Genomic DNA, 27,758 nt, shown 5'->3' on the forward strand with positions numbered 1-27,758 from the left:
CTCCGTTACAGCTCAGCCTGCTCAACCTTTGACAGCATTAAGAGGATCAGCAGCTTCACAGAAAAGACTAGCTCACTGCAGGACACACTCCCAGCATGCTTTGCTCTCACAGACACCTCACTCTAAATATTTCTACATACCAGTGCATGCAAAAGCTCTGGACTTTTCCTTAAAATTCACACGGAGAATGAAGCAGACTTAAACCAGGCCAAAGGATCAATAAATGAGTAGAATCCATGCTGATGCATCTATAAAACCTCCTAAAGCACACAAGGATAAAGTTATTTTTCATGCAGCATGGCCGGTGTTGTGATCCTGATCATTTTAAAACATGCTTTACAAGAATCAACAGTTTAGACGACCTTGAGGGCTTTAGGAGAGCACGACGGAGCAGAAAGGTCGCCGCATCTGGTGACCAGATCTTTGTGCTTCTGTGTGAGAGTTCATCTGGGATCTAGCACCCGTTCAGGGATAAGTATGTCTGACTTTGACTTTCAGGAAAACCCTCACCCTTCTCTCTTTGGCTTCAGCACTCAGGTTTTTCATCAACCTGTCGAATCTTTTCTGTAGGGTGGGGAAAGAAATCTCTGTGCATTATCCAAGTCTAGGTCCACATGTAAACATGTCCAAAGTCCTGGTCTTTACCCTGGAGGGGGTTTCCAAACGGTACGTTTTTACCGTGACTGAACACGCCAAGAGTGTTTTAAAGAACCTGCCTGCATGTGGGCGAGGCCTTACTCCTGCATGTTTAATCACAGCCAAACTAGGCTAGGCATTCTGAGCACGCTCCACAGTTTCAGCCATGACCTCTGACCTGGCAGTCAAACAGCATAGATGCTGACCAGAGGTGCTGCACAATTAATGTCATTGCAACTATATAAACTAAACAACTATACTTCTGTACTGAGTAATAGAAGGGCTTTTAAGTTTACAGTAGTGCCCCTGTTGGCCCGTGGAGAAGAACCTTTTTTAGGAAAACCTGACGTTTCTTTAAAAAGCAGAACTGTGAAGGTATCTGTATGTTTGAAGGTGAGAAATAAACCCCTCTAAACTCTCATTTTCTCTGATAACCAAGCAAGTAGACTCGTGATTCTATTATGGGTTTGGTCAGGGGTGTCAAACTCAAGGCCCGGGGGCCAAATCCAGCCTGTGGTACACTGGGCCCACTGGTTTGAGGTCTGCGGATTTCCTCCAGTTTAAGAATGTGAACTTAACCCTGATGATCTAAAATATCCTTGTTAGGCTGTAAAAATGAGAAAAAGTAAAAAAGTTGACATAATTAGAAAAAGTCAGGAATGTGGGAAAATACATTTCTGTTTAAATTTCATTTTCTTAATTTTGCATCTCACAGTTTTGATGCAGAGTTATGGTTTTGACTTTTTATTTCTTATTTTGACCTTTTCAATACAAAATTTTGACTTTAATCTTGTTTTTTTTTTTTTACCTTTTAGATCCTCAATTTTAGATTTTTAAGTAAATTTTGAACCTTTGAACTTGTGATCTCACATTTTTTCTCAAGTTTTGACCTTTTTAGCTCCCTAATTTGACTTTCATCTCATAATTTGACCTTTTAGAGCCTCAATTTTAAATTTGAAAAAAAATTTGACCTCTAAGACTCAACATTTATGTATTTTTTCTCACATTTTGACTGTTCAAACCAATGATTTTGGATTTTATCTTATATTTTGACCTTTAAAAGCCATGTTTTGACATTTTGAGTTAATAGAATTTTTACCTCAGATTTTGAGCCTTTAAACTTATCATTGACTTTTTTCATTTAAAAACCATTTATCATCAGTGCTAAGATGTTCCCCCCCAATAGTTCATTGCTGGTGAAAATGAGGTTGACAGTTTATGGTTAAATGTGGACCCTGTTCAGCCCTCAGGTTGGACCCAAATTCAGAATTTGGCCCCATCTGTGACTGAGTTTGACACCCCAGGGTTAGGCTGTAATTGCAGTTGCAGTATTGAACAGTATAATTGCAATCATATGTGTTTGTGCAGCGCTACATCACAGCAGCCACACTGCTGCCTGCCCTCTGATTTAACCAGAAGCTTAAAGTAAAGCATAGGCCTGTTCTGTCCTTAAATACTGTAGTTTGATTCTCCTTTGCGCTCCTAAACTGGGACAGGGACGGTAGACAATTAAAGAAACTTCTCAACAGAATCAGCTGTGCAAGAAGATGTCAAATAAAACACATTTTATCAATGGCCAGTGAAACCAGGTTGTTTCTGATCAATAAGTCAGGTGATCATCAGCCAGAGAAGAATTCGACGACTGCTGTGGTAGTTTAGGGGCTGAGGAGAGCTGCTGCTGTGGAGATATTTCAGAAGTGATAAAGGCTGCCACACACCAGGCGGTTCTCAAATGTGAGCCGGTTTTACAAAACATGGGAGACCGCAGACATGAGGACAGTTTTAACAAATAAGTCCATGATAAAACCAGACCGTGAGACCACATACGCTGATTTAGCCAGCTCCAGATCTCACAGAAACTTGTGTGATCAAATGTGACTTCAGAAGAAAAACAAACATGGAGGATGAATGAAATGTTCAGCTGGCTGTTCTGGTGAGTTCTAGATAAAGGTAAAGAATCCTGACTAAGAGGGGACAGTTGTCGTTCCATCAGAGGCTGTCAAACCTACGAGCAGATCTATGAGCACTAAAATAATCACACTGGTGGATCATTTGGACAAAAAGCCTTGAATCTGGTCCCGCTGAGGCAATCTGGCCCTAAAACCATCTTGTGTGTTGTCAGCCTTGTGTGGAGAAGGTTGACACGTCTTTGGCTTCACCACATTAGACATGGGTAAGAACATTTCAGCAACACAAACATTTAAACCAGCGTCCAGCTCCAGAGGCCTGTTGACCCTGTACGGCGTCTTTCCACTGGAACGTCTGGATTTAAGATTTTGTTTAGGACAATCATTGTGATCTTTGTGTTGGGGATATTTGTAGATTTGGTCAGAAGCATCTGGAAAAACAACCATCAGTCTTCAAAGTTCTCTTTGCCAAAAATGAGTTCACTTTTTACCACAAGAAGCAGCCGAACGCTCTGAGGCCGATCATGGTGCAAAGTTCAGTTTTACATTCCCAACATCGGCTGGTTCCTGCATGCTCGCTCTGACCGCAGAACTTCATATGCCTCCAAAGACTTTCACGGGGAGGGAGAAAGTTTTGTCTTTTTGTTTGACGGGGCTGATGGTTAAGATATGGTCCTATTTCAGGTTGACTAGGGGATTGGAGGATTTCTGCTTCCGTCAGTCTTTGTGGTCTCAGTTTACTCTCATCCTGCTCGGCCCTCCACGATGATGACTAACACTGGCGTCAGGTCCATCATTTTCTTCAGCATGTCCATGATGTCCTCGTGGTCTTTTGCGCCCTCGATGAACTCCTCCAGGGTCATCTCACCTAACGGAGGAAAGGAAAGGTTGCAGTGTTAAACAGAGCACTACCTATCGTCCCTCCCACTTAACCCGACCCTAAGTGATGATAGGCTGAGGTTCTTGGTGTAAATGGCCCCTTGGATCTTTGATCCTTTTATTGATTGTATAAAGCATTCATGGTCAATGTAATTTAGCTTTTTGGGCAAAAAAACCCCAAAATCCTCTTTAAATCCTTCAAAGTAAAAATAGATTTCTACAAAATAATGCCTATAAAATAAAAATATTTAATGCAAAATAAGTGACTGCATAAATATTGGAGGTCTGGACTTTGACTCGGCCACTCCAGAACATTCTCCTTGTTGTCTTTAAACCATTTCTCTGTAGCTTTTTCTGTATGCTTCAGGTTATTATCTTACTGGAAAATAAATCTTCTCCAAAATCGTAGTTCTCTGTCAGACTGAAGAAGATTGTCCTCCAGGATTCATTTTACCCTCTACCTTTACAAGCCTTTCAGGGCCGTCTGCTGAGAAGCATCCCCACAGCATGATGCTGCCACCAGCGTGCTCCACAGTGGGGATGGTGTGTTTGTGGTGATGTCAGTGTTTGGCGTCTTGTCTGATGGTCTCAAAGCTCCATTCTGGTCTCATCAGACCAAAGACCTTTCTTCCTCTTGACCATGGAGTCTCCCACAGTCCTTCTGGTGAACTCTAGTCCAGATTGGATCTGAGTTTTCTTCAACAGTGTCTTTGTCTTTGCCACTCTCCCATAAAGCTCTGACTGGTGAAGAACCCGGCCAACAGTTGTTGTCTGCAGAGTCTCTCCATCTCAGCTGCTGAAGCTTGGAGCTCCTTCAGAGTAGTCATAGGTGTCTTGGTGTCCTCTCTCACTAGTCTCCTTCTTGCACGCCCACTCAGTGTGTGAGGACGGTCTGATCTAGGCAGATTTACACATGTGACATATTCCTTCATTTCTTCATGATGGATTTAACTGAACTCTGGGGGATGTTCAGAGACTTGGAGATGTTTCTGTCTTCATCCTCTGACTCAGACTTTTCAATAACCTTTTCTCTGAGTGTTCTTTTGCCTTCACGGTATAATGGGAGCCATGAATACTGATTGACCAGTGGCTGGAACTTCCAGACACAGGTGTCTTTATACTACAGTCACTAACTGTGAAACTACTTGCACCAACTGTCTGGACCTCTGTTGGATTAGCTCAGTCACTTTAAAGGAGGTGAATATTTATGCAGTCACTTATTTTACATTACAGATTTTTATTTGATTGACATTACTCTGTAGAAATCTGTTTCCACTTTGACATTGAAGAAGGTTTATTTCTTCTTTTTTGTCAAAAAAGTCCAATTATATTTACCATGATTGATTTATAAAACCACTAAAAAGGTTAAACACTTAAGGAGGGTAATGCTTTTATGGGCAGTAGAATTGAATCATCAACCATTATCCTTTGTGATTTTAAGGGTAAAATCAGTAGCATCTTTTCTTTTACCTTCTCCTTTCACATCAATCCGCTCAAATATGAGCGAGACGATCTCCTCAGGGTCGATGTCTCTGTTCCGTGTGATGTCCTGGATGGCCTGCAGGGGGCGATACCAAGAAAAGTGAAGAGTGAGTAAAGATGTCAAACAATCCATCAAGGTCCCAGAATTTTACACATTAACAGTACTCAAGTAAAATCAAATTATGATGCACCTGTTTGATACCACAGCAACACAAACATTAGTCCTAGACGCCAGTGTTGGGTCATTATTTTCCTCATCAGTGTGAAAATGAACCAACATCACCAAGGCTTTTGTGCATTGAAAACTGGGCTCTGCCTGTCGTTGACAAAAATATGACTGGAGGTCTGCTGTTTTAAAGCTTCACGTCTTCAAAGGAGAGATTCAGCTGTTTTTATCGTTTAGAATTAAAGAGTATGAAGGAATCAAAAATTCTGACAACCTGAAAATCCAAACTGATGCGACTGATTCACACATCCCTGCAGACTGTTTTAAACAGGCTGCTCTCAGACAGGACACTAGTGGTGATCTGCTGCCCTCTGGTTAAAGGTTCAACGTTCCCTGCTGTAAATTCAACAGGTTTCAACGTTTATTTACCCCTGTGTCTATAAAACTACTAAACAGGCAAACAGGGCGCTGGACTGGACTGGGATCTCTCTTCTAGTTTTGCTCTGACAATCTAATGGTGTTTAGATTCTCGGTTTTTAGCGTAATTGTGTGACATTTTGTTTGTCAAATGGGGCTTTACCACTACGACTTTCGGCTGCGCTGAACCAAACTAAACCATGCTGATTTGCTTTTCCGTCACCAGTTTGGCCGCGCCGCGTTCAACGCAAGTCAGCCCCACCTCCAAGCAGGGTGACGTCAAAATGGTTTGTTAAACTTTTTAACCTACTGAGCCGGCGCTGGCGCTGTGTTTTATATGTCAGGATTATTATTACTGTAACTCTGTCAAAGGTTGTCCGATCAGAAAAATTCCAACAGTGTTGGAAAGCTGAGAATTGTGGGCATGTGCACATATATGGTTCATTACGGTACTCACAACCATATGATGTGGGCATTCATAGCAAAACACCAGAAGTATAGTGAGACCGCTACACAGATTCTCAACACTGTAACTCCTTGAAAGTTTGCTCAATCTAAAAAATTCCAACACTGACAGAGAGCTGAGAATCTGTGCTTTCTGGCAATATATGATGTATGGTATATATATTACAGTAATGTCGAACAGCACCACGAAAACGGCAGCTTTGACAGAAGATGAGTGAGAAAGGAGAGTGAAGAGCGAGCGAGAGTGGTGTTTTGTTTTCTAAAAATAGCGTTAGATAGTGGCCTTTGTGCGTGTCTGTCATGTGCAATAACAATATGTTACTGAGGATGTTGAGAATGCATTTTTCCACCTTTATCTGCACTGTCTCCTATGTATTTAGTTATCTTTTGCACTGTGTTTTGCACACCCAGAGTCCTAGACTCCAAAAATGACTGCTGATTGTTCTAAACATGTATAGGTTCACATTTCAAATGTCAAATCAAAACTTCATGAGCAATAACAACATTTCTTCTCATAAAAGCCATGAAAAACAAATCTGTTTTTGTGTTTTTCTTTTTTTTTAACTGCTGACAATTCCATATAATGTGCAATAATCATTAACCAGATGTTGAAAAGTCAAGTTCAAGTACTCCTGGGAAAAGGGACCGAAGCTCTCAGACTTAGGGCATTTCCTGACTATTTTACAGCCAGAATAACAAAATATGTCCAAATCGCCATTTTTAGACTCAGTAGGTAAAGGGTTAATGTGCACAGATATTGTTTCTTCTAAAATCACAAGTGAATGTGATAACACCCGGTCGGCTGTTTCATATCTCCATGTCATGATCGTATTTCACATCATCTAGGAAATCCCCCAGCACTGGGGGACCTCCCTAGATGGACTTCTCAGAAAATTCCCAGAAAGTGATTGGACGAATGTTCTGTCTGTCACATTCATGACGGGCCAATCAGAGCAACAGGACAACATAAGGTAGTAGACATTGACAGCTCCAGAACTACCCAGGCTAGTGCTGCAGTAGTGTTTGAGTGGTGGAGGTTATCAGTGGCTGCAGCTTTTCTACACCTACGCTCGACCGTGGTGGCAGCCATTTACTTACAGTACAACTCAGCCCCGCCCATAAAGTTCACAAACTTCTGGTCGGGACAGGAAGAGAGGAAAAACATCTCTCATGGCATGAAAAGCTCTCAGTGTGGCTCCGTGCTCTTGTTTATATAAAGAATCTTGTCTAGCTCTGATGAAACTGCCACTGTGGCTACATCTAAGCTAATCTCGCCATCAGCAGCCATGACATGGAGTCTGCAAATCTAGAGAAATCCCTCCATCACACTGAAATCTGATATAAGTTCAAATGTACTTAATACACCGCATTCCAAATTATTATGCAAATGACACTTTTCTCTGATTTTCCTAAATAGTTAATGCAAATGACAGTCATTGTAATTTTGAAGTCTTCAACTGTTTATATCAAACCTCCCAATGATAACTTTTTTTATTTTCAAAAATGAAAAACTCAGAATGCACTGTTCCACATTATTATTCACAGCAGAGTTTCAGAACATTTTAGAGGCTGTAAAGAAGTGAAAATGTTCATGTGTTGAATTTGCAGCATCAGGAGGTCATATTTACTGAAATCAAAGCTATTTCAATCAAAAACATCTGAACAGGACAAGTTCCATGTTAACATAGGAGCCCTTCTCTGATATCACCTTCACTATTCTTGCATCCATTGAACTTGAGAGTTTTTGGAGAGTTTCTGCTTGAATTTTTTTTGTAGGATGTCAGAATATCCTCCCAGAGCTGCTGTTTTGATGTGAACTGCCTCCCACCCTCATAGATCTTTAGCTTGAGGATGCTCCAAAGGTTCTCAGTAGGGTTAAAGGTCAGGGGAGGATGGAGGCCACACCATGAGTTTCTCTCCTTTTATGCCCATAGCAGCCAATGACACAGAGGGATTCTTTGCAGCATGAGATGGAGCATTGTCATGCTTTCATGTATTTCTGGGCCCACTGCAACCGTTTCTGCTTGTGAGCATTGGTTAGGGGGGGCTGAATAGTAGGTTTATACACGACTGCAAGCCTCTGGAGGATCCTACACCTTGAGGTTGGTGGGACTCCAGAGGCACCAGCAGCTTCAGATACCTGTTTGCTGCTTTGTAATGGTATTTTAGCATCTGCTCTCTGAATCTGATGTATTAGTCCGTCAGAAACCTTCCTCATCATGTCTTTATCTGCACGAACCCGTCTGTGCTCTGAATCAGACACTAATTTCTTCACAGTACGATGATCATGCTGAAGTTTTCCTGAAATATCTCATGTATTCATTCCTTGTCAAAGACATTACACTATTTGAGGCTTTTCAGCAGTAGAGATCCTTTTTCTTTCCCATATTGCTGAAACCTGTGGCCTGCTTAATAATGTGGAATGTCCTTCTTCAGTAGTTTTCCTTTAATTGAGCTCACCTGGCGAACTAATGATCACAGGTGTCTGAGGTTGATTTCAGTGATCCAAAGAGCCCTGAGACACAAAACCATCCATGAGTTTACCTGAAAAACTAAAAACTGAATATTTATCACACTGAAATCTAATTAGCATAATAATGTGGAAGGCGGCATAGTCTCTGAGGGTGAATTAGCTACAGCTCAAACATGCACTGATATGTGAAATAGGAGGAACAGTACATAAGACATGGTCTAAAAATTTAATACAAATTGCATTAAAAGAACCAAGAAATACTAGAATAAATCAGTGATACTCAATGTGTGGCTCTTTTGCTATTATTTGTTTTTTTTATGTCTTCATTTTAAATGTTATTCCCCCAGAAAACCTTAAAAATGAAAAGTTTTTAGCCCTTTTTCACATTTTTTTGCAACTTTCCATCCATTTAAGTTATTTTTTGCCACTAAATACCACTTTTTTCCTACTTTTTTACCCATTTTTTTGCCACTTTTTTCCCAATATTTCCACTTTGATCCCATTTTGCTCATTAAGCTACCTTTTGCAATTAAATACCATGTTTTCCCTACTTCTATGTCCATTTTGACACTTGTTTTCTGCAACTTTACCCATATTTTTCCCCTTTTATCCCATTTTTGCCCTTTTTCACCATTTTTTCTCCCCATTTTCACCCATTTTGATACCTTTTGTCATTAAATACCACTTTTTTCCTATTTTTTGCCCATTTTAGTCACTTTCCACTCATTTTTTTGCTATGTTTTTGCCACTTTTGGAACATTTTTTGCCACCTGCAACTCATTTTTTGTCACTTCTCACCCAGTTTTGCTACTTTATGACCCTTTTTCCACCTTTTCTTCCCCATTTTCCCCCATTTTTGTTGCTTTTTGACCATTTTTGCCACCTCCAACTGGTTTTAATTGCCACTTTTCATTGCTTAGATTGTGGCTCTTGCAACAATTTGTCTCTTTAGTTGAATAACACTGCAATAAATATTCAAACCCATCCGTTAAAAATAATCATTTATAAAGTGTCCATGCTGGTTTGCTGTGTAATAAATAGTACGGAGTGACATTTCTATTGAAAAGTCCTCAATCCCAAAAAGAAGTGAGCAGCAGAGGTGGGCGGAGCTTGGAAGCGTGGCTCTAATTGACTTGGAAATGTCGGTCAGGCAACACCATTACGAGGGTCGAGGGTGGGTGGAGGTTATTGGGGTGGGGGTGAAGAACAAGCACTCAGTGTCAGGGAATAATGGCGGTCCATCACAAGTACGCAGCACTGAACATAAGCCAGGTACAGCAACAGAACAGCAACTTCCAGGGCGAGTTCATGCTTCCTAATGTTGCAGTCTTTCTCATATCCTGTTTTTCCGCAGCAGCAAGGCAAATCCTGTTAGAACAAGATAAATCCAGGATTTCTCTGTCTTTGAAACTGAAGAATATTTGAGTAAGGACTCAACTAGAAAACACATACAGCTGGTTTAGTCATTTTCATCAGTGCAGAAATCTCAGTAGGACAAACTGTAATTTATAATCATGATTATGATACTTTGACAGCTTTAATAAAGGTTTAAAGAGGTTATTTCTTCTAGACAGGGCTGTGATGGAGTATAACACACTCCAAAGACATAAAATGAGATTAAATGAAGCTAATGTTGAAGACTTTCTCTTCACGGAGTGGGCTCTTTGTTCTCCTGCCAGTGAATCAGCAGAGCCCAAGCTGCAGCCCGGCTCTCACTGAGAACTAGGCTGGATTATCTCTGAAATTAGACGCGTGTTAATCTCCTGAATTAGCTCAATCCACGAGCTCACAGAAAGCTGAAGCCTGAAGTGGGTCGACTGACTCTAACCCAGTTTGCCTGGCTGTGAAACCAGTCTGAAGGACTGGGGAGAAACCAGTCTGCTGTGGAGGGAGAGACCCCGTAAACGCTCCACTGTGGGGGATTGTTTGATGGAGCACAGCAACAAGGGAACTATTTTAATCCTAAGTACTGTCAGTGCTAATCTCAGGACTTTATAGTGGGATAATCAGGACAGAAATAAGCATTACAAAGAAAGGAAACTAAAAAAAGAGGAAGTGGAAACTAAACGACAAAATTAAACCCCAGCCTGCAGCAAACATTCCACCTGACTTTATTTCCATCCTCTTTTACAGAACTGGGTACTCGTCAGCAAGAAGAGCAGTGAGGGCTTTTCTAAATGTCCACCAAAACCTCCTTATCCCACTTCATCCCTCAAGCTGCACGGTACCCAGAACTCAGGCACGGTCGTGTTCAGATCCTCCACCTATAAATCATGTCCAGACCACCTCTTCACAAAGACCCGGGCCTGGTGCCTGAACACGGTACGCCTGTGCTCACACTGATCAAACTGGCCAGACTGTGGGGTCAAGTATACTCAGATTAAGGCCCGGGTCTCTAATGTAAACCACTGATGGTATCAACCAGACATACATACTGTTTAATTTTACTAGAAACATGTTGAAGTTCAGAACTCTGGTACAGCAGCAGCCCTGGTAGATGCAGAAGTCTACAAAACTCCACATACAACCACTGCAGAAAGGAAATCAGTGAAAACAGAATCTCACATGCAAACAGTTTATTTATGCAGCTTGAGAATGTTTAGGATCAGTATCAGCTGCTGTTTCAGTGCTCATTTAGAGCTCATTTTAGCTACACCAATGCACACAAGCAGCTACAGTGTTTGGCTTCCTCAGTGCAAAAACACCCTCAAAGTCAGCTGATGTTACTGCCGTGTTGTTCCTACATGAGCCCACATTGAGTACACTGAGCATGCTCAGTCTGATTCTCTGATTCTTGCTGCAAGTGAGAAAACAAACGTGAATCATGTTTGCACACGGACACCAAAACTTTTGTCCATCAGTTTTTTCCCCAGAACTGCTTCAACTGCGTTTTTTGGCATTCATCCCTGACATTTTAATGGATGACTGACTTTTCAGAGGCTACAGCTCCCTCTCTCTCTCTGTCACTCTGAAACTTCACTGTAAACACACAGCAGATAAAGGCTGAGATTCTGTGTTTCATTCAGAGACTGTTCAGCTCTGACAGTCAGCAGGTTTCACTGGGCTGGAAGAGAACTTCCATCTATCCATCCATCCGTCCATCCATCCATCCGTCTGTCTGTCCATCCGTCCATCCGTCTGTCTGTCCATCCGTCCATCCATCCATCGATCCATCCATCCATCCAACTATTCATCCATCCATCCATCCATCCATCCATCCATCCAACTATCCATCCATCCATCCATCCATCCATCCAACTATCCATCCATCCATCCATCCATCCATCCATCCATCCATCCATCCATCCAACTATTCATCCATCCATCCATCCATCCATCCATCCATCCATCCAACTATTCATCCATCCATCCATCCATCCATCCATCCATCCAACTATTCATCCATCCATCCATCCATCCAACTATTCATCCATCCATCCATCCATCCATCCATCCATCCAACTATTCATCCATCTGTCCATTCATCCATCCATCTGTATATATATTATCCATCCATCCATCCATCTTCCTATACTTCTGTCTATCCATCCAAAAGGTATAAAGCATCCATTTATACTTTTTATCTTTTCACCCAGCCTACAGTTTAGCATCCATCCCTTCATTAGAACATTTTTTAATCCCAAAAAGCAGCCATACTCTTCCTAAATTCCACAAGTAACTTTAAATTTGTCCAACTTTTACAGTGCTTTCTTCATCGTAACTCACAACAGTCTTTGATTAAAAATAGAGATATAAAACTGAAGACCTTTGGTTTTTAAAGCTTTCATGCTCTTTGCTTCTATCAGTACTCAGATGAACTAAAACTACAGCATCGACTGACTTCATGTCCAGCCACATGTCTGTTAGTGTTTCTGAGTTTTATAAACCTTTTCCTGAACATGCCACTACTTTTGGGCTCTTAAATAGCTTTTTTTTTTTTTTTCCAGTTTGAACAGTTGGCACAGCTGTAAGCAGAAGAAAACAGCATTTAGATAGAGCTTCTCTATTCAGAACTCCCTTCCTGTTCCACTTGGGGTTCTTCACTGTGACAAGACGTCTGTGAATGACCTATTCAATGTCCTGGTGATGTTTGGTACCTTTTTGCATGCATTTTGTGTGATTATTTTACCGAGAAGATGGTTTCCAGTTCCTCCCTGTCGATCTTTCCATTACCGTCCTGGTCGAACAGTTTGAAGTACCACTTTAGTTTCTGGTTGATTTCTCCTTTCAGCATCAGACTGACAGCAGCGATGTACTCCACAAAGTCTATGTAGCCATCCTGCAGACAAAGACACACAATAGATGAAACTGATACATGATTCTAAAAAAATCAGACAATATCGGTACCATCTCGATACCAAGGCATTATAAGTAGATGTCAGAGACACTCAGGATTGGGTGATTTGTTGCTTGTAATTAACCAATCAACATTAGAATAGTTGAATGCTGTCTAAACTGCTCAGAGACCTTGATAGCGTTGTGCAAATTAGACACTTCTCTTCAGTTTGAAATACAACTTAAGATCTTTACTGATTATTAAAACAACAGATTGCATTGTTTTAAAGCTTGGTAGTGAAAAGTGCCAGAGTATTGAACATTTAGACAAACTTATTTCATGATAAAATCCCTTTTAACTCGCCCTCCAAGCTGGCAGTGCAGGTTCAAATCCACCTGTGTCATTCCCCTCTCCCCCTCCCCGACTAACACTCTTCCTGTCCCAAAAAGCCCAAAATAAATCAAAGAGGTAGAAAATATCAAATTAAAAGTCGAGTACTGACATGTCTACAGTCGCCATGGTTACCGTTAAGGAGTTCTATATGGAATAACTCCTCGGTAGCGGCTACGTCACGTGTTTTGCTGCTCTGATTGGCCCATAAAGATGTGACAGACAGAACGTTCATCCAATCACCCTCCGAGTTTTCTTCAAAGCCTCTGCCCTTTCCCAAACACTGTCTATGAGAGGTTTACCAGATGGATGTGTGAAACAAATCCATCTGGCGTTTCAGGTTAACATTTACCTGCTTGCCACTTTGTCTTTGTGCTGCTGCTGCTTGAATTTCCCCTCTAGAATCGAGGATTCTTGCATCTTTTTGGCAGAGAAACAACCTGATACTCCTACTCTCTGATCCAGTACTCTCACCAAAAGAGACATTTTTGTTAAGTGTCACATTTTGTTTGTTTGTAGACAATTTAATATTTTCAGGAAGGATGTCAAACTCAAGGCCCTGGGGCCACATCCGGCCCTAGGTACAGTTCTACACGGCCCTCCAGATCATATGATATTTTTATTAGAACTGGCCCACCAGTCTGAAGTCTGCAGACTTCCTCCAGTATAAAAATGTAAACTAAACCATGAGAATTTAAAATATCCTTGTTAAGTCATTGGAAACAGTAAAAAGTTGAAATAATTAGTTAAAAAGTCAGGAATGTGGTAAAATACATTTCTGTTTTCAATTTATATTCTTGATTTTGCATCTCACAGTTATGATGTGAAGTTTTGGTTTTGACTTTTTATTTCATATGTTGACATTTCCAATTCACAATTTTGACTTTTTATCTAATTTTTTGACCTTTTAGATCCTCAGTTTTAAATTTTTAAGTAATATTTGCCTGTTATAACTCATGATTATGAATTTTATTTCTCATGTTTTGAAATTTTAGCTCCTTTGATTTTTATCTCATAATTTGACCTTTTAGATCCTTAATTTTAAATTTTAAGTAATATTTTGGCCTTTAAAACTCAAAATGTAAATGTTTTTCTCACACTTTGACATCTTAAACCGATGATTTTGAATTTCTCTCATATTTAGACCGTTAAGTATCATAATTTCAACATTTTATCTCATATATTTGCTTTTTAAAAAACATTAATTTGACTTTAAATGCCATGTTTCTAACCTTTTAAGCTAATACATTTGAAAATTTATCTCTGATTTTGAGCCTTTAAATTATCATTTTGATCTTTTGACTCAAAATCATCAGTGCTAAGGTTTTCCCCCCATAATTCATTGCTGGTGAAAATGAAGTTGACAGTCATTGGTTAAATGTGGACCCTGCTCGACCTCAGGTTGGACCCAGATCCAGAATCCGGCCCCGGCTGTGATTGAGTTTGACATCCTTGTACTAGACTTTAGACTCTGGTTTTGGTTTTCCCTTTTTCCACATTCCATATTTCTCTGGTCATATTCTATTTTTAAGAAACAACACCTTTCTTGTCTGCACAGAATTAAAACGTTAACAGTGTAAAGCTGAGTTTCAGCTGATCTATAATCATATTGATCCGTGATAATTAGAGGTGGCGTTCTCTCTTTAAGCTCTTTTCTTTGATTAATTTGTTGTTCGTCTATCTTGGTTTTCTCAAGCCGATCCAAACCAATTGTTCTCCAGACGGATTAATGCTGCTGTTTGATTGAGTTGACTGATCATGCTTATTGATTAAACGGTTGTCTGATTCATTGAAAGTGCTGTTAATTGATTGGTCAGTGTTTGCTTGAACTCGTGGCGCTCCATATTGAACCTCATTAAAAAAATCCAACATTTAAGTCTAACAGCTGATCTCCAGGTGTCCTTCCGCTCTCTCTCTTCTCAGAACATCTTCCTTGAATGGCAGCGCTTGCTCTGAATCCACTTAGCTCGCCATAAACACACAGCGGGGATCAGAGCGCCACATGCAAACTCTCTAAGCCAATTAGAGAGAGCGAGAGAGTGAGAGAGAGCTGCCGCTGCCATCTTTTTCTTTTAAAACTCTGGGATCTGCAGCGAGCCGACAGAAAACCAACTTTTAAAACCAAAATGGGACCTTTGAAATGTTTTCAACAAGCTTAAACAGACTACAACAGGACTACAGTTTTAGGTCATCTTTCAAAATAAAAGCACACACATTGTTAGTGAATCAAAACTAAAAAAATGAGATATTCACAACTTACCTAAAACTTTGAAAATAAGCATAGACCCGAACATTTTCAACAATTAATCTCAATAAAACAGGAAAAGAGTCAATTAACCACTGACCTCCAAAATAAAAGCATAAACTCTTACATATTCAACAGGTCCAAACTAAATATATATTAAGGAAAACCTTCAAAACAGTTGCCTTTAACCTTTAAAATAAAAGCAATAACATAAAAATGTTTAATTTAATAAGTAAAACAAAATTAAAGAAAAAAGATAATTAACCATTTAGCTTTAAAATAAAAGCATTAGAATAATAATAATAATTTTGAACAAGTGAGTAAACTGGTAAAGACAACTACCTATAACCTTCAAAGTAAAAGTTAAAAGTTTGACATTTTTAAACAAATAAAAAACATAAAATTTCATAAAATCGTAATTCAAGATAAATTGCAATTTCATCTTAACTTGAAAATATAGATTTTTACCAAGTCAGTTGATTGTTAACCTTCAAAATAAAAAAGAATTACATTTTAGTGAGTAAATTGATAAAATGATGCTTTTGTCTTAATCCCAGAGTATTTCAATTGTCCTATACTGTAGCTATGTTTTATCAATCTGCACTCTCCTAATTCAATAAACCTGATCAATAAAATTAAGTCTGTAAAATCAAGAGAATACACAATAATTTCAACTTTAAAATTTAAAGCAAAAAATGCACATTTTTAACAGGTTTACACCTCTTTTATGTTAGCCTTCAAAGTTAAAGCTTAAATTTTAGTTTCTCTTATAGGGCTGTCAGCATTAATGCATTAATTATGATTAATTAAGCTTTATAGTTAGTGGATTAATGTTTATTTCTGATTAATCTTGTTTTATTTTCCCTTTCAGCACATTTTAGTTCATCTTTAGCGTTTTTAAAAAGTCCACCACCGTATGTCTGATATCACTCAGTAGAATGAGATACATGTTCGTTTTCAAAATAAAATCATAAAAATGTCACATCTTTAGGGAGCCAAAACTAAATACAATGAAGAAAAAGGTAACTTTCAAAATAAGAGCACTAAATTAGGAGTTTTGGATGCAACGGATAAATGTGGCCTTTGATATTGTATGTGTTTGATGCTGTCAACAAAAACTGAAGTGCTAGACCCCCGTTACTGGGATAGATTTTGCTTTTCAGTACAAAAGAAACTCAAGCAAACCTTTGAATGCTCTCTAAACTGCACAAAAACACCAAAACTAAAATATTACCCTCTCTCCTTTAAACTGTGCTTGGCATCTGAAGTATTAGATCTTTTACAGTACCGTCGATGAAGAAGAGAACAGAGACTGCCAATTAAACTCTTTAAAAACCTCCCACACATCTTTTAAATGTGCTCCAAAATAAACCTCATTCCTTACTCACTGTCCCATCATGCATCTGAACACGCTTCACAGACCAAAAACAGACAAATAACAGCTTATAGTAATAAAGTGTTCTTTTTGTGATTGATCCCAGAATTTTCACTGTTAATTGTGGTTAATCTCCATTTTTAAATAGTAATTGTATGGCTTTTTATTCCTTTATTCCAAAAGGCTGGAGTTGAACCTGACATCACTGCTGGGCCATCATCCCCCCTTATGTCCCGTTGTGTTTCACCTGAAATCTCACTATGTACATTTAAAACTGTTTTTGTTTCATTCTGAGTTTTGTACTTCCTGTTAGGATAAAAAGCTGATTTTATTTTGAAACTTTTGGTAAATCCCCAAACATGACATGAGCTCAACTACAGAAAAATGAACTTGTTATGGATTAAAAAGGAAACACTAAAGATGTCAATTTTTGATAAGTCAAGGTTTGGATGACCTCTGACCTTTTAAAAGTGAAAGAGACATTAAGGAACAGTGGAGGACTTATTTTAAAGTGATATAAATGGAGGTTAATCCCATTGTAATGAACTCATTAAAGCATTAATCGCTGCTCTGGGACATTTTTTTTAATTAGTTATGTTCCTTGGCAGCTAATTTCTAATTCAATTACTACAAATCATAATTTTGTCTAGTCAGCTAATCTAAAGTCACCTCAGTACATTCTGAACGCCAGCGCCACACTGCAGATATCATCGTCAGTTATGTGTGAGTATAATGTGACACAGCCTCCTATTTTCAAGATTAAACTGTACTGATCCTACGAGATGCTATCGATGCTAGCAGCTCACTGTTGTTTACATGAGATTATTCACTGCCTGGCCAAAAAAAAAAGTCGCCACCTGGATTTAACTGGGAGGTTGCTGCAGTTGGTCAGGTCTAGGTTCAGCAACATTATGTGCCCAAAGAATGAGGTCAGCTGACTACCTGAATATACTGAATGACCAGGTTATTCCATCAATGGATTTTTCCTCCCCTAATGGCACGGGCATATTCCTGACAATGCCAGGATTCATCAGGCTCAGATTGTGAAAGAGTGGTTCAGGGAGCATGAGACATCATTTTCACACATGGATTGGCCACCACAGAGTCCAGACCTTAACCCCATTGAGAATCTTTGAGATGTGCTGGAGAAGGCTTTGCACAGTGGTCAGACTCTCCCATCATCAATATTAAAATTAATGCAACACTGGATGGAAATAAATATTGAGACATTGCAGAAGCTTATCAAAACAATGCCACAGCGAATGCGCGCTGTAATCAAAGCTAAAGGCGGTCCAACTGGTTGTGACCTTTTTTTGGTGGCAACTTTTTTTTAGGCCAGGCAGTGTAGATTATAGATTATAGATTATAGAGCAGTGTGGCAGCAGGGCAGTGATGTAGCAGAGCTACTATGACAGGCAGCTGACACAGGTAAGACAGAGTTTGGCCAGGATTTTGGGCTTTAACTGATTAAAAAAAACACTCAGGATAAGTTTAACCCACTCATACATCCAGTACCAACTATCAAGAGATCAGAGTTTAAGAGTTCAGTCAGCTAAACGCACACATCCCTACTTTTTATGAGCTAAAACGAAGGCTTAATAATCCAACAAAGCATGATTAAGTACTGGATTACCATGATTGATCACGTTTCTGATCACATGAGATGGCCTCAAAGTTTTATTTTGTCACGTACTCTGATTAGCACTGTTAAACATTTAAAAACATGCCAGGAGTGCATGTACAAAATGACTAATCCAGTAATCTCCAGAACAAAAAGGCCACCACTGCTCCTTTGCTCCTTCTTTTCCAGGGTTAAGCTAATATAAGGTTTTCATCCAAACAGGAAGTTTAGTAGCTTTAGCTTAATTCAGCACAAATTCCAAAGTAAAAGTACAAAATAAGCACGAACAGTACACTGGTGTCGGTCATCTTTGTTTTGGGTTTCCAATCTGTGCATGCGTTATAAGCCTACTCACTTGTAGATATTTACTGCAGCCACAGTGCGCATGTCCGTTTTCAGAAACTGCCGTTTTCCCTGTTCACGTGGAGACAGAGACAGGGGCGTTTCGAAAAACTTCCACTCTTGAGCCCGTTTCCAAAAAGTTCAGTTTTCAGGCACCAAAATGCCGTTGCAGTGTAAACGGACAGCCAAAACACTACAAAACTTTTGTGTTTTGACTCCAAAACGTTGTCGTGTAAACGAGGTATGAGTTTGATGTTATTTTATGGATTATTTGCCTTTTTGTAGCGTAACATTTACTTTTATTTTTACGATCGTAAGCCTTAACCTTGCTGTCGTGGACAAGTCTACGAGTTACAACTGGTGTTTGGCGTTAGCTAACGGCTGTGTTAAACAGTGACTTTCAGCTGAACATGTTCGTGGTTGTGGTGTTTATACATGTTATATGGTTGAATATTAACACGTTCTCCTTCTTCTTCCTCTGAATCAACAGACTATGCAGTTTTGGCACATTACTGCCCTCTACAGGCTGAAATGCTAACTGCTATTAAGGGGTGTCCCATTTCTAAGTCACGAGATGGCCCTTACACTTGGTTTAGAGGGGTAAGTTAAGACTGAGGGTAAGATTGAGGGTTAAGAGGAATATTGGGATTCAGCCAAAGCCCTCAAACTCGCCCCTCAACTCTCCAGAGAATTGGGATGGCCCTCACACTTCGCAGGAACATCCATTTTGAGACTGAGGGTTAAGATTGAGGGTTAAGGGGAGAATTGGGATTCAGTCAAAGAGTTCAGATTTATTATTGATTAAATCATTGGTTCCTAACCTGGGGTCCGGGACTGAAACCATGATAAAGCAGTTATTACATAGTTTATACAATGGCCATTTGATAAGAAAGGTATGCATAGGTCTTTTTTAGGATTTTTATCAGTGAAACAATCAAATCTATGTCAATTTTTGGCATCAGTGTGTCACTTTTTCTTTTCTCTTTGGTCCTGGGGGGGGGCTCCAAGGAAAAATGGTTGGGAAACGCTGGATGAACCCCCCTAGCATGGTAATGAACTGAAAGTTATCAGTAACTTATTAGCTAGTGACCCTTTAACTAATGGCTAACCAGTAGTTAGGTCCTCAGTCATTCTCTAACAACTATAGAGGATTTAGAGCAGCTTATCCAACAGTTGTTAGTCATTAAGTCATCGTTAAGTAGCCACTAGATTTAATAAGTAGTTACTCTTTGTCTACACACTAACCCATGCTTAATCGGCAGTTTATGAGTTAGTCATTCTTTTCCTTCTAGTACTTTTAGTACACTTCTGCATTTGCACGCACCTGCATTGCATTTTTATTTTATTCCAACAATTTTTAACCAAATTTTTCCTGCTTACAGCGTTGACCCCTCTTTATTCTGCTCCATTTGTAGTTTAAATCAAGAACATGTTGTTTTTTGTTACTATTGGACACCGTTTCTTTTGATTTCTTGTGCTTTTTAAAAATAAAGATTCTTGTTTATTTGTGAATGAGGCCCAGGTAGACCCTGCTAAAGTCTATCTACGTCACAAAAAGGTTAAAGATGTGACAGGTAACCCCATGGTGATGGTTTTCTCTCTCCTAACGTTCTCAGATCTTCATGTGAAGGTTTTAATTGTTTGAGTGTCAGTGCATTAGTGTGAGACTGACCCCGTCCATGTCGAAGGTGAAGAAAACCTGGTCCACGTAGCTGTTGGCGTTCTCAGTCATGCCCTTCAGGCCGAGGATGGCCTTCAGCTCGAACAGCGTGATGAGCCCCGACGGAGACTCCCTCATGAACTTGTTGTACCAGTGGTGCATATCCTCAGCCAGGATGTCGTCCAGGTTCGAGCCGTGGTTCCCCATTGGTGCAGTCGGGCCGGAGCACCGAGGCGGCAACAGAAACCAGACCTCAACAGAACACGGAGAGACGGATTCTCCTCACGCTGAGGGAGAAAAAAAAAACAGAAAACCTGCAGGATCCTCAGCGTACTGAGTTCGTCGAATAGTCCCAGAACGCTTCAGCCTCCAGACAAGGCCAGCAGGCTTCAGCAGGAGGAGCCGGCCCACGTCCAGCCTGTAGTGAGTCTGCAGCCAGAAAGCAGACCTCAGAACTCTCTAACCCTCTTAGGTGCTGCAGGAAAAAGCACCCAGGCTCTAAAATAACCTCCTAATGAGATCAGAGTGTCCTGCCTGGTCGTAGAGTTCTGCCGCTGCAGGCCGAGCCAAGAGGCTTTAACCGCCCCGAGGAGGAGAGTGAGCCAGGCCGGCCCACTGGACAGCATGGTTATATAACAGACTCACCTGGTTGTTGGAGTTTAGACGTAGAAATCCCCCCCAGGGACTACCCCTAAACCCCCTCCAACACCCTAACCTTTGACCCTGAGACTCTGAGTCAGGACCTGGAGAGAAATACTGAAAATGAAGCTCACAGCCATATTTAAGGTCAGAATGACAAACACAGCAGGTGTCTGAATGTCTCAGAAGATTTCTCCATCCTGTAGCAGCAACATAACAGATGATAAATCTACATGTTTCCCCTCAGAGGTGTTAATTTCATCACTGACAGGCTCAGACTGTAACTCTAGGGGTCTGACGATAGAAAGATCCCTGCACAGATTTGGTCAGGACTTTTTAAAATATAAGACAACGCTGCATGACTAGTGTTGAGATAAACATTCCCATGATGCTCTGTGACGGAAAGGTGGATGATTCATCATCATACTCATCATCAGTGCAGACTGGCTCTAAAGTTAGATTAGTTTTTCTTTGCTTTACAGTAGCACTCATCGCACCTGACGCCACTTAACCAATCAAATCCTTCAGAGCAAGGTTATTACAGTTCACTAAAACTAAATAACTAAAATTAAAAAAACACTTTATTTAACTGAAACTAAATCAAAACTAAGCTTTACCAACAAAACTAAAACTAACTAAAATTGTATAGTGCGCTTACAAAACTAACTTAAACTAGAAAAGCACTCGGAGAGTGCAGACCTCTGCCATTAGCCCTATCTCCCATTAGTGAAGAATCCTTTGAAAATTTCCTGGTTCCGTCCCCATGTGCCCCCCACCACAGCATTCACCGATTACTCCCTCCCCGGTGGGGTGGAAACATTGTGGGGCAAAGCATTGGTTTCGCTACAGGTGCCAACAGTCTCACCCATGGTCTCACCGGATGACTGGAAGTCATGGTAGAGGGTGAATATTCCTCTATTCCTCCTAGCATTGTGCATATTCTCGCTACATTTCGCTGTCTTTCTCTCTGTCATGCTCCGACTCGTCTCCTCAACCTGGTGTGCGTCTTTCAAACTCTATAAACTCCAAAACTTTGAATAGAAACACACCAAAAATGCTGCTGGGATTGAAGTTACTCATGTCCGCCACCTCCTGGTCTAAAGTGGTAACAGCACAGACCTCCGCCATTAGCCCTATCTCCCAATAGTACAGAATCCTTTAAAAAAATCCTTGATCCAGACGGTGATCCGGATCACTCCCAAAATCTAATCAGTTCTTCCTTATGCTATTTCTGACATGTCCTGAGAGTTTCATGAAAATCTGTCCATGACTTTTTGAGTTACGTTGCTAACAAACAAACTAACAAACCCACCCGATCATATAACCTCCTTGGCGAAGGTAATAAAATAAAAATGGAGACAAAATCTCCTTAGTTTTATTCTTTGACACAACCAGACTGACTGGCACCTACACCAGAGTCTGGGGAGTGTAAAATGACCTGATCTGATTGATTAAGACTTCACATGGTGATAGTTTTATGTTAGGAGTTGTATTCAGACAGTAAATAAAGTTATATGTGAAGAGAACCCTGTTTAAATATGTTTTTAAAAATGTGTGACGCTCACTCAGCCCCAACATCTATCTGTAAAAAACTAAAACTGATAAAAACTAAACTAAAATGAAGCATTTTTGCAAAATAAAAACCAAACTAAACAATTAAACTATCAGGAAAAACTAATTAAAACTAAACTATTAAACTATCAGGAAAAACTAATTAAAACTAAACAATTAAACTATCAGGAAAAACTAATTAAAACTAAACTATTAAACTATCAGGAAAAACTAATTAAAACTAAACTATTAAACTATCAGGAAAAACTAATTAAAACTAAACTATTAAACTATCAGGAAAAACTAATTAAAACTAAACTATTAAACTATCAGGAAAAACTAATTAAAACTAAACTGAAATTGAACACAGAAAGTGAAACAAAATAAAAATAAAAAATAGTGAAAAATCCCAAACTATTATCACCTTGCTTCAAAACAGGCTGAGATTTGAACACAGGCAGACTTGGGAGTCTGCAGAGGGCCGGAGATAGGAAGTGAGTCAGGGAGGATTAGAAAAGCCAGATTAAAGAATTTTTAACGGAGGATGGTCAGACTCTTATCTGCCATGGTTTAAATCCAGCATACGTGATTGTGATATGTGGCCGTGTCAAACATCACAGGTAAAAACAAACGTACCATATGACCAAAATGAATGAATGAAGAGCTCAGTATGACGGATTTACCAGAATCCTGACACAATCAAGCACATCCTAACCAGACAGCTCCTTTAAAGGGATATTTCAATGTTTTTGAGGTTGTGTTGCACCAGGTCGTTGACATGAACAGCAGCTTCATGTAATCTAGTGCAGTGGTTCTCAACGTTGGGGTCGGGACCCCATTGGGGGTCGTGAGACACTGTGAGGGGGTCTCCAGTTGCCTTAAAAAACTAGGAATATTTAATTTACACTGTTGCCATGTTACACCAATTTTACCAGATTTCAACCCGTTGTCATTACATTTTACCACCATTTTTGCCACTTAAAAACAGTTTTGTTTTAAACCCTTTCCACCACTTTTTTTTCTGCCTGTTTTTGCCACTTCTAAACCAAATCTTGCCATTCTCTGCCTATTTTTGGCTCCAGTGACCCACTATTGCCACTATTATCCTCCTCATCAGGTCCACTCATCCTACATTACAGGTATATCCTTCTCTGGTAAAAACATCCCACTCTCACTCCTGATCACCAACCTAGGTGTCATATTTGACCCCCATCTCACCTTCGATTCTCTCATCAGACAACTCTGCAAGAGCTCCTACTTCCACCTCAGAAATATTGCTAAACTCTGGCCATCTCTCACCCTCCCAGATGCAGAGAAACTCGTCCACGCCTTTGTCTCCTCCAGGCTGGATTACTGCAATGCACTTCTCATCGGGATCCCAAGCAAGACCCTTCAAAAGCTCCAATATGTCCAAAACAGCGTAGCTAGGATCCTGATGAGAGTACGTAAATTTGAACACATCACACCAATCCTGCAATCCCCACACTGGCTTCCCATCAACTTCAGAATTCAATACAAAATCTCCCTCCTCACCCACCAGTGCATCTATGGCAATGCCCCATTGTATCTCAAAGAACTGTTAACCCCCCAAACCACCTCAAGACACCTCCGATCCAGCAACTCAAACTGCCTCCTTACACCCAGAACTAAGCTTCACATGATGGGGGACCGTGCCTTCTGCTCCTCCACACCTCGTCTCTGAACGCCCTCCCTGACCACATAAAAGCTCCACAGACAGTTGAATCTTTCAAAAAACAGCTCAAAACCTTCCTCTTTCAAAAAGCATTCATCAACGAACAGACATTTGCCACTCTGCCTCTAGATCCCACCCTGTGGGACTTTGGACTTAGCAGACCTCCGTTGTTTTTAAACTGTTTTTATTCCTGTTTTGTACTGTTCTTTCTCTGATTTTATTTTAATCCTGCTTTTATTCTATTTAAGCCTTTTACTCTTATGCACCTATTTGTTACACTTTGAGGTTTGTTTGTAAATGTCAAGTGCTTTATGAATAACATTTATTATTATTATTATTATTATAATTATTATTATTATTACTACTACTACTATTAACTAGGGCTAAAACGATTCCTTGAATTACCTGGGTAATTCAATTCAAAAAATTCGCTTACATCAGTCATGTATCCACATACGTCCACGTTGTATCGCGCCGGTATCGGTGTGCTGTGTTTCGCACGGACGGCTATTTATGTGGCACAATGCCCTTGTTTTCGCTGTTACAATAACTTAACATGCATGATACCAGGCGTGAAAATCACGAGGGAAGAGAAGTTGATGCAGTGATGTTTACAGGTGGGCCACTCGTCCTGCGTTTTTCTGCATCCACTGGCCACGCCTACACCTGTAAACCTACGCAGATCTCTGGGTTTACGCGCTGCCTACACGACTCGCAGCGCCCAGTTTGTCTGCAAACTTCAGGGAATTTCATAAACTCCTCTGATTGACCTGACGGTTTCACAGAAAACCTTCAGGCTTCACGATTCAAGTCCTGCTTTGGTGCTTTCCCTCTTTCTCTCTCTCTCTCTCCCCCTGCCCCCCGTCTCTCTCTCTCTCTCTCTTACCGCGTCAGCGCACTGACGTCTTGATTAGAGCGTATTTTTCAAAAGTTTCAGCATCCCGAACAATTTGATAAGACTTATACTGATAATGAATTGACACCAGTAACACAGAAACACGCTATTGCCACAGATGGTGACTGAGAGAGACTAAATAGGTTAAAGTTCATCATCATACAGTCAGGATTCAACAGGTCATAGAAGCAGCTTTATCCCTTAAAATGTGTTATCCATGTCAGTGGATGGTCTTAAAAGGTCAGATTTTTATTTTATGGTGGATGAACTCACAAACAAAAATGTTTAAAAATTAAGAGTGAACACCCTTTTGAAAAATCAACCATATTCCTGTAATCTAAAGGTTCACCTTGCAGACATCATCAGACCACTGTGTGAATGATGGAGCTTTATTCTTGTTATAATGTGAAATATTACTTTCATGCATAAACTAGAGGATTTTAAAATGATTAAGTGTCCCTTTACATTAATGACCAACTGGAAAATAAATATGAACTACAATGAAAGAAATAAAGAGTTTGCACCAAACATTTCCTGGTAAAGGATTGCTTAAACCCCAAATATGGAATAATCTTATATAATTATTTAACTTCTTTTCCTTGTAACTTTAAGAAATGTAAACTGTCATCAGAACTTCATTGCACTTTGTAAAATATATATTTTTTGAGAACCTGTACCAATCTTTAATATAGAGGTAGTTCATTTAAAGGACCACACTTCTTACCTCATTCATCTAATGCAACTTCTCTTGAAAAAGCAAAAGTGACTGATTAAAAAAAATGCAGTCTTTCTTATTAGGACACTCGATTAATCGTCCAAAGAATCCAAAGAGTACTCAACTACAAAAAGAATCTCTTGCTGCAGCCCTACTATTAACCCCCTTCACCACTTTTTACACCACATTTCACAATATGGCCATTTTTGCCAGTTTAAGCCATTTCCACCTATTTCTGTCTCACTTAATCCTTTTGTGCCAGTTTATATCAAGTTTTTTTAATCCAATTTCACCACATTTCCACCAATTTTTGCTACTTTAACACCATTTCAGCCACTTTTTAAATCCCCTGTTACCACTTAATATGCACATTTTTTTCCACTTTAACCATTTTTTTTTTCAAATTTTGGTTATTTTTTTGCCAGTTTGATCCAATTTTTGACACTTCTAACTAATTTTTCCAACTCCAGTTTCACCCCCTTACCAGCTTTGTTTGCCATTATTAACCCATTGTAGCTATTTTTAAAGTATTTTATTTCTGTTTTAAACAAAAGGATTACCATGGGCAGCCTTGTCTCCACATGACTGTTCTAGAATGTTCCTGACTGTTCAACCACCTCCAGGTACAGTGGGGGTCCCTGGTCTCTGACACCTTTATTTTGGGGATCGTGGGCTGAAAAGGATGAGAACCCCGGATCTAGTGAAAACAATGGTGGCTGCCCAGAAAGCCTCTGTGTTTGGATCTATTTTACAACGCAAGCTTCAGCTACACGCCATTATTTCAGCTCAGTTTTTCAGCTGACACGTTGTTTTCTAAAGTTTACAGCGACTGTAGGACAGTAGGTGAATAAAGCCACAGCCACAAACTAACTCTGATGATACATTTCCATTCAGCTCTTCTGGCCGAGTCGGAAAGTTAAAGGTTGGTAAAACAGGGGACTCTGGATGGGGAGTGATGCAGGCTGCAGGTGTCTGTGTGCCGCTATCCTCCATCAGAAATGTCCTGAAGAAGAGCTGACTCATGACAGCAGCAGCTCTCGTGTTCATGAGCTCACAGTTTACACACCTACACCACCAGGTAACTCAGGATCTCTCCTGCTAAGAGTCTTCTCTGGACCAAAGCTCATTTAACATGGACTAAGGAAACATGGAAAACTGTTCTGTGGTCAGAGGAAACCTTGGACGCCGTGTCCTGTGGACTAAAGAGGAGAGGAAGCAGCTTGTTCTCCTGGCTCAGGTCTAAAGCCTGCATCTCTGATGGTCTGGGGTTGCATTAGTGCCTATGGCGTGGGCAGCTCTAACATCTGGAAAGGAACTATCAATGCTGGAAAGCAGAGAGAGCTTTTAGAGCAACATCTGCTCCCATCCAGACAACGTCTCTGTCAGGGAAGGCTGCCACTATTTCAGCAAGACCATGCTAAACCACAGACCACATCCATCACAACAGCATGGCTTCACAGGAGGAGAGTCCGGGTCCTGAACTTGTCTGCCTACAGTCCAGATCTTTCACCAATAGAAAATATTTGGAGCATCAGAAAAGGAGGAATCCAGCAAAGAAGACCCAGATAGAATCCTACATCAGACAAGAATGGGACAACATTCCTCTCCCATCAGTTGGTCTCTTCACTTTCAAGATGTTTACAGATTGTTGTTAAAGAAGAGAGGATGATGCACTGGTAAATGGTGAAATGTCTCACTTGTTGATCTGTTGTTTCTGTTCTATTGGGAATCAAATCTGGGTTTATGATATTTGACAATCATAGACTTCAGTATTATTATTATTATGATTATTATTATCATTATCGTTATTATTATTATTATTACAAATATTATTATTATCATTATTATTTTTTATTATTATTATAATAATAGTAATTATTATTATTAAAAACTACTATGAAACGAATTGAATTGAACATGCCGATTAATGT

At 39.9% G+C, this 27,758-nt stretch overlaps 1 protein-coding gene across 1 annotated transcript; it reads right to left on the reverse strand.

The window, feature by feature from the left end:
• Positions 1-1,817: 1,817 nt before the first annotated feature.
• Positions 1,818-21,543, reverse strand: guca1d (guanylate cyclase activator 1d). The gene is made up of 4 exons (XM_041801569.1): positions 20,347-21,543; positions 12,555-12,704; positions 4,893-4,980; positions 1,818-3,411 (listed from the first exon to the last, which is right to left on the reverse strand). The coding sequence occupies exons 1-4, from the start codon at positions 20,539-20,541 to the stop codon at positions 3,287-3,289; spliced, it is 558 nt and encodes a 185-aa protein (XP_041657503.1). The 5' UTR covers positions 20,542-21,543; the 3' UTR covers positions 1,818-3,286.
• Positions 21,544-27,758: the final 6,215 nt, after the last annotated feature.

Source organism: Cheilinus undulatus, linkage group 12 (genome assembly GCF_018320785.1).
Source record: "Cheilinus undulatus linkage group 12, ASM1832078v1, whole genome shotgun sequence".
NCBI lineage: Eukaryota > Metazoa > Chordata > Actinopteri > Labriformes > Labridae > Cheilinus > Cheilinus undulatus.

What these genes read in the sequence shown, in the direction of transcription:
- guca1d (XM_041801569.1), bottom strand. Translation starts at nt 20,541, where the DNA reads ATGGGGAACCACGGCTCGAACCTGGACGACATCCTGGCTGAGGATATG. An exon ending in TCACCTTCGACATGGACGGG is followed by an intron (nt 12,705 to 20,346) that starts GTCAGTCTCACA and finishes CTTTGTCTGCAG; the next exon opens with GATGGCTACATAGACTTTGT. An exon ending in AACTGGAAACCATCTTCTCG is followed by an intron (nt 4,981 to 12,554) that starts GTAAAATAATCA and finishes CGCCCCCTGCAG; the next exon opens with GCCATCCAGGACATCACACG.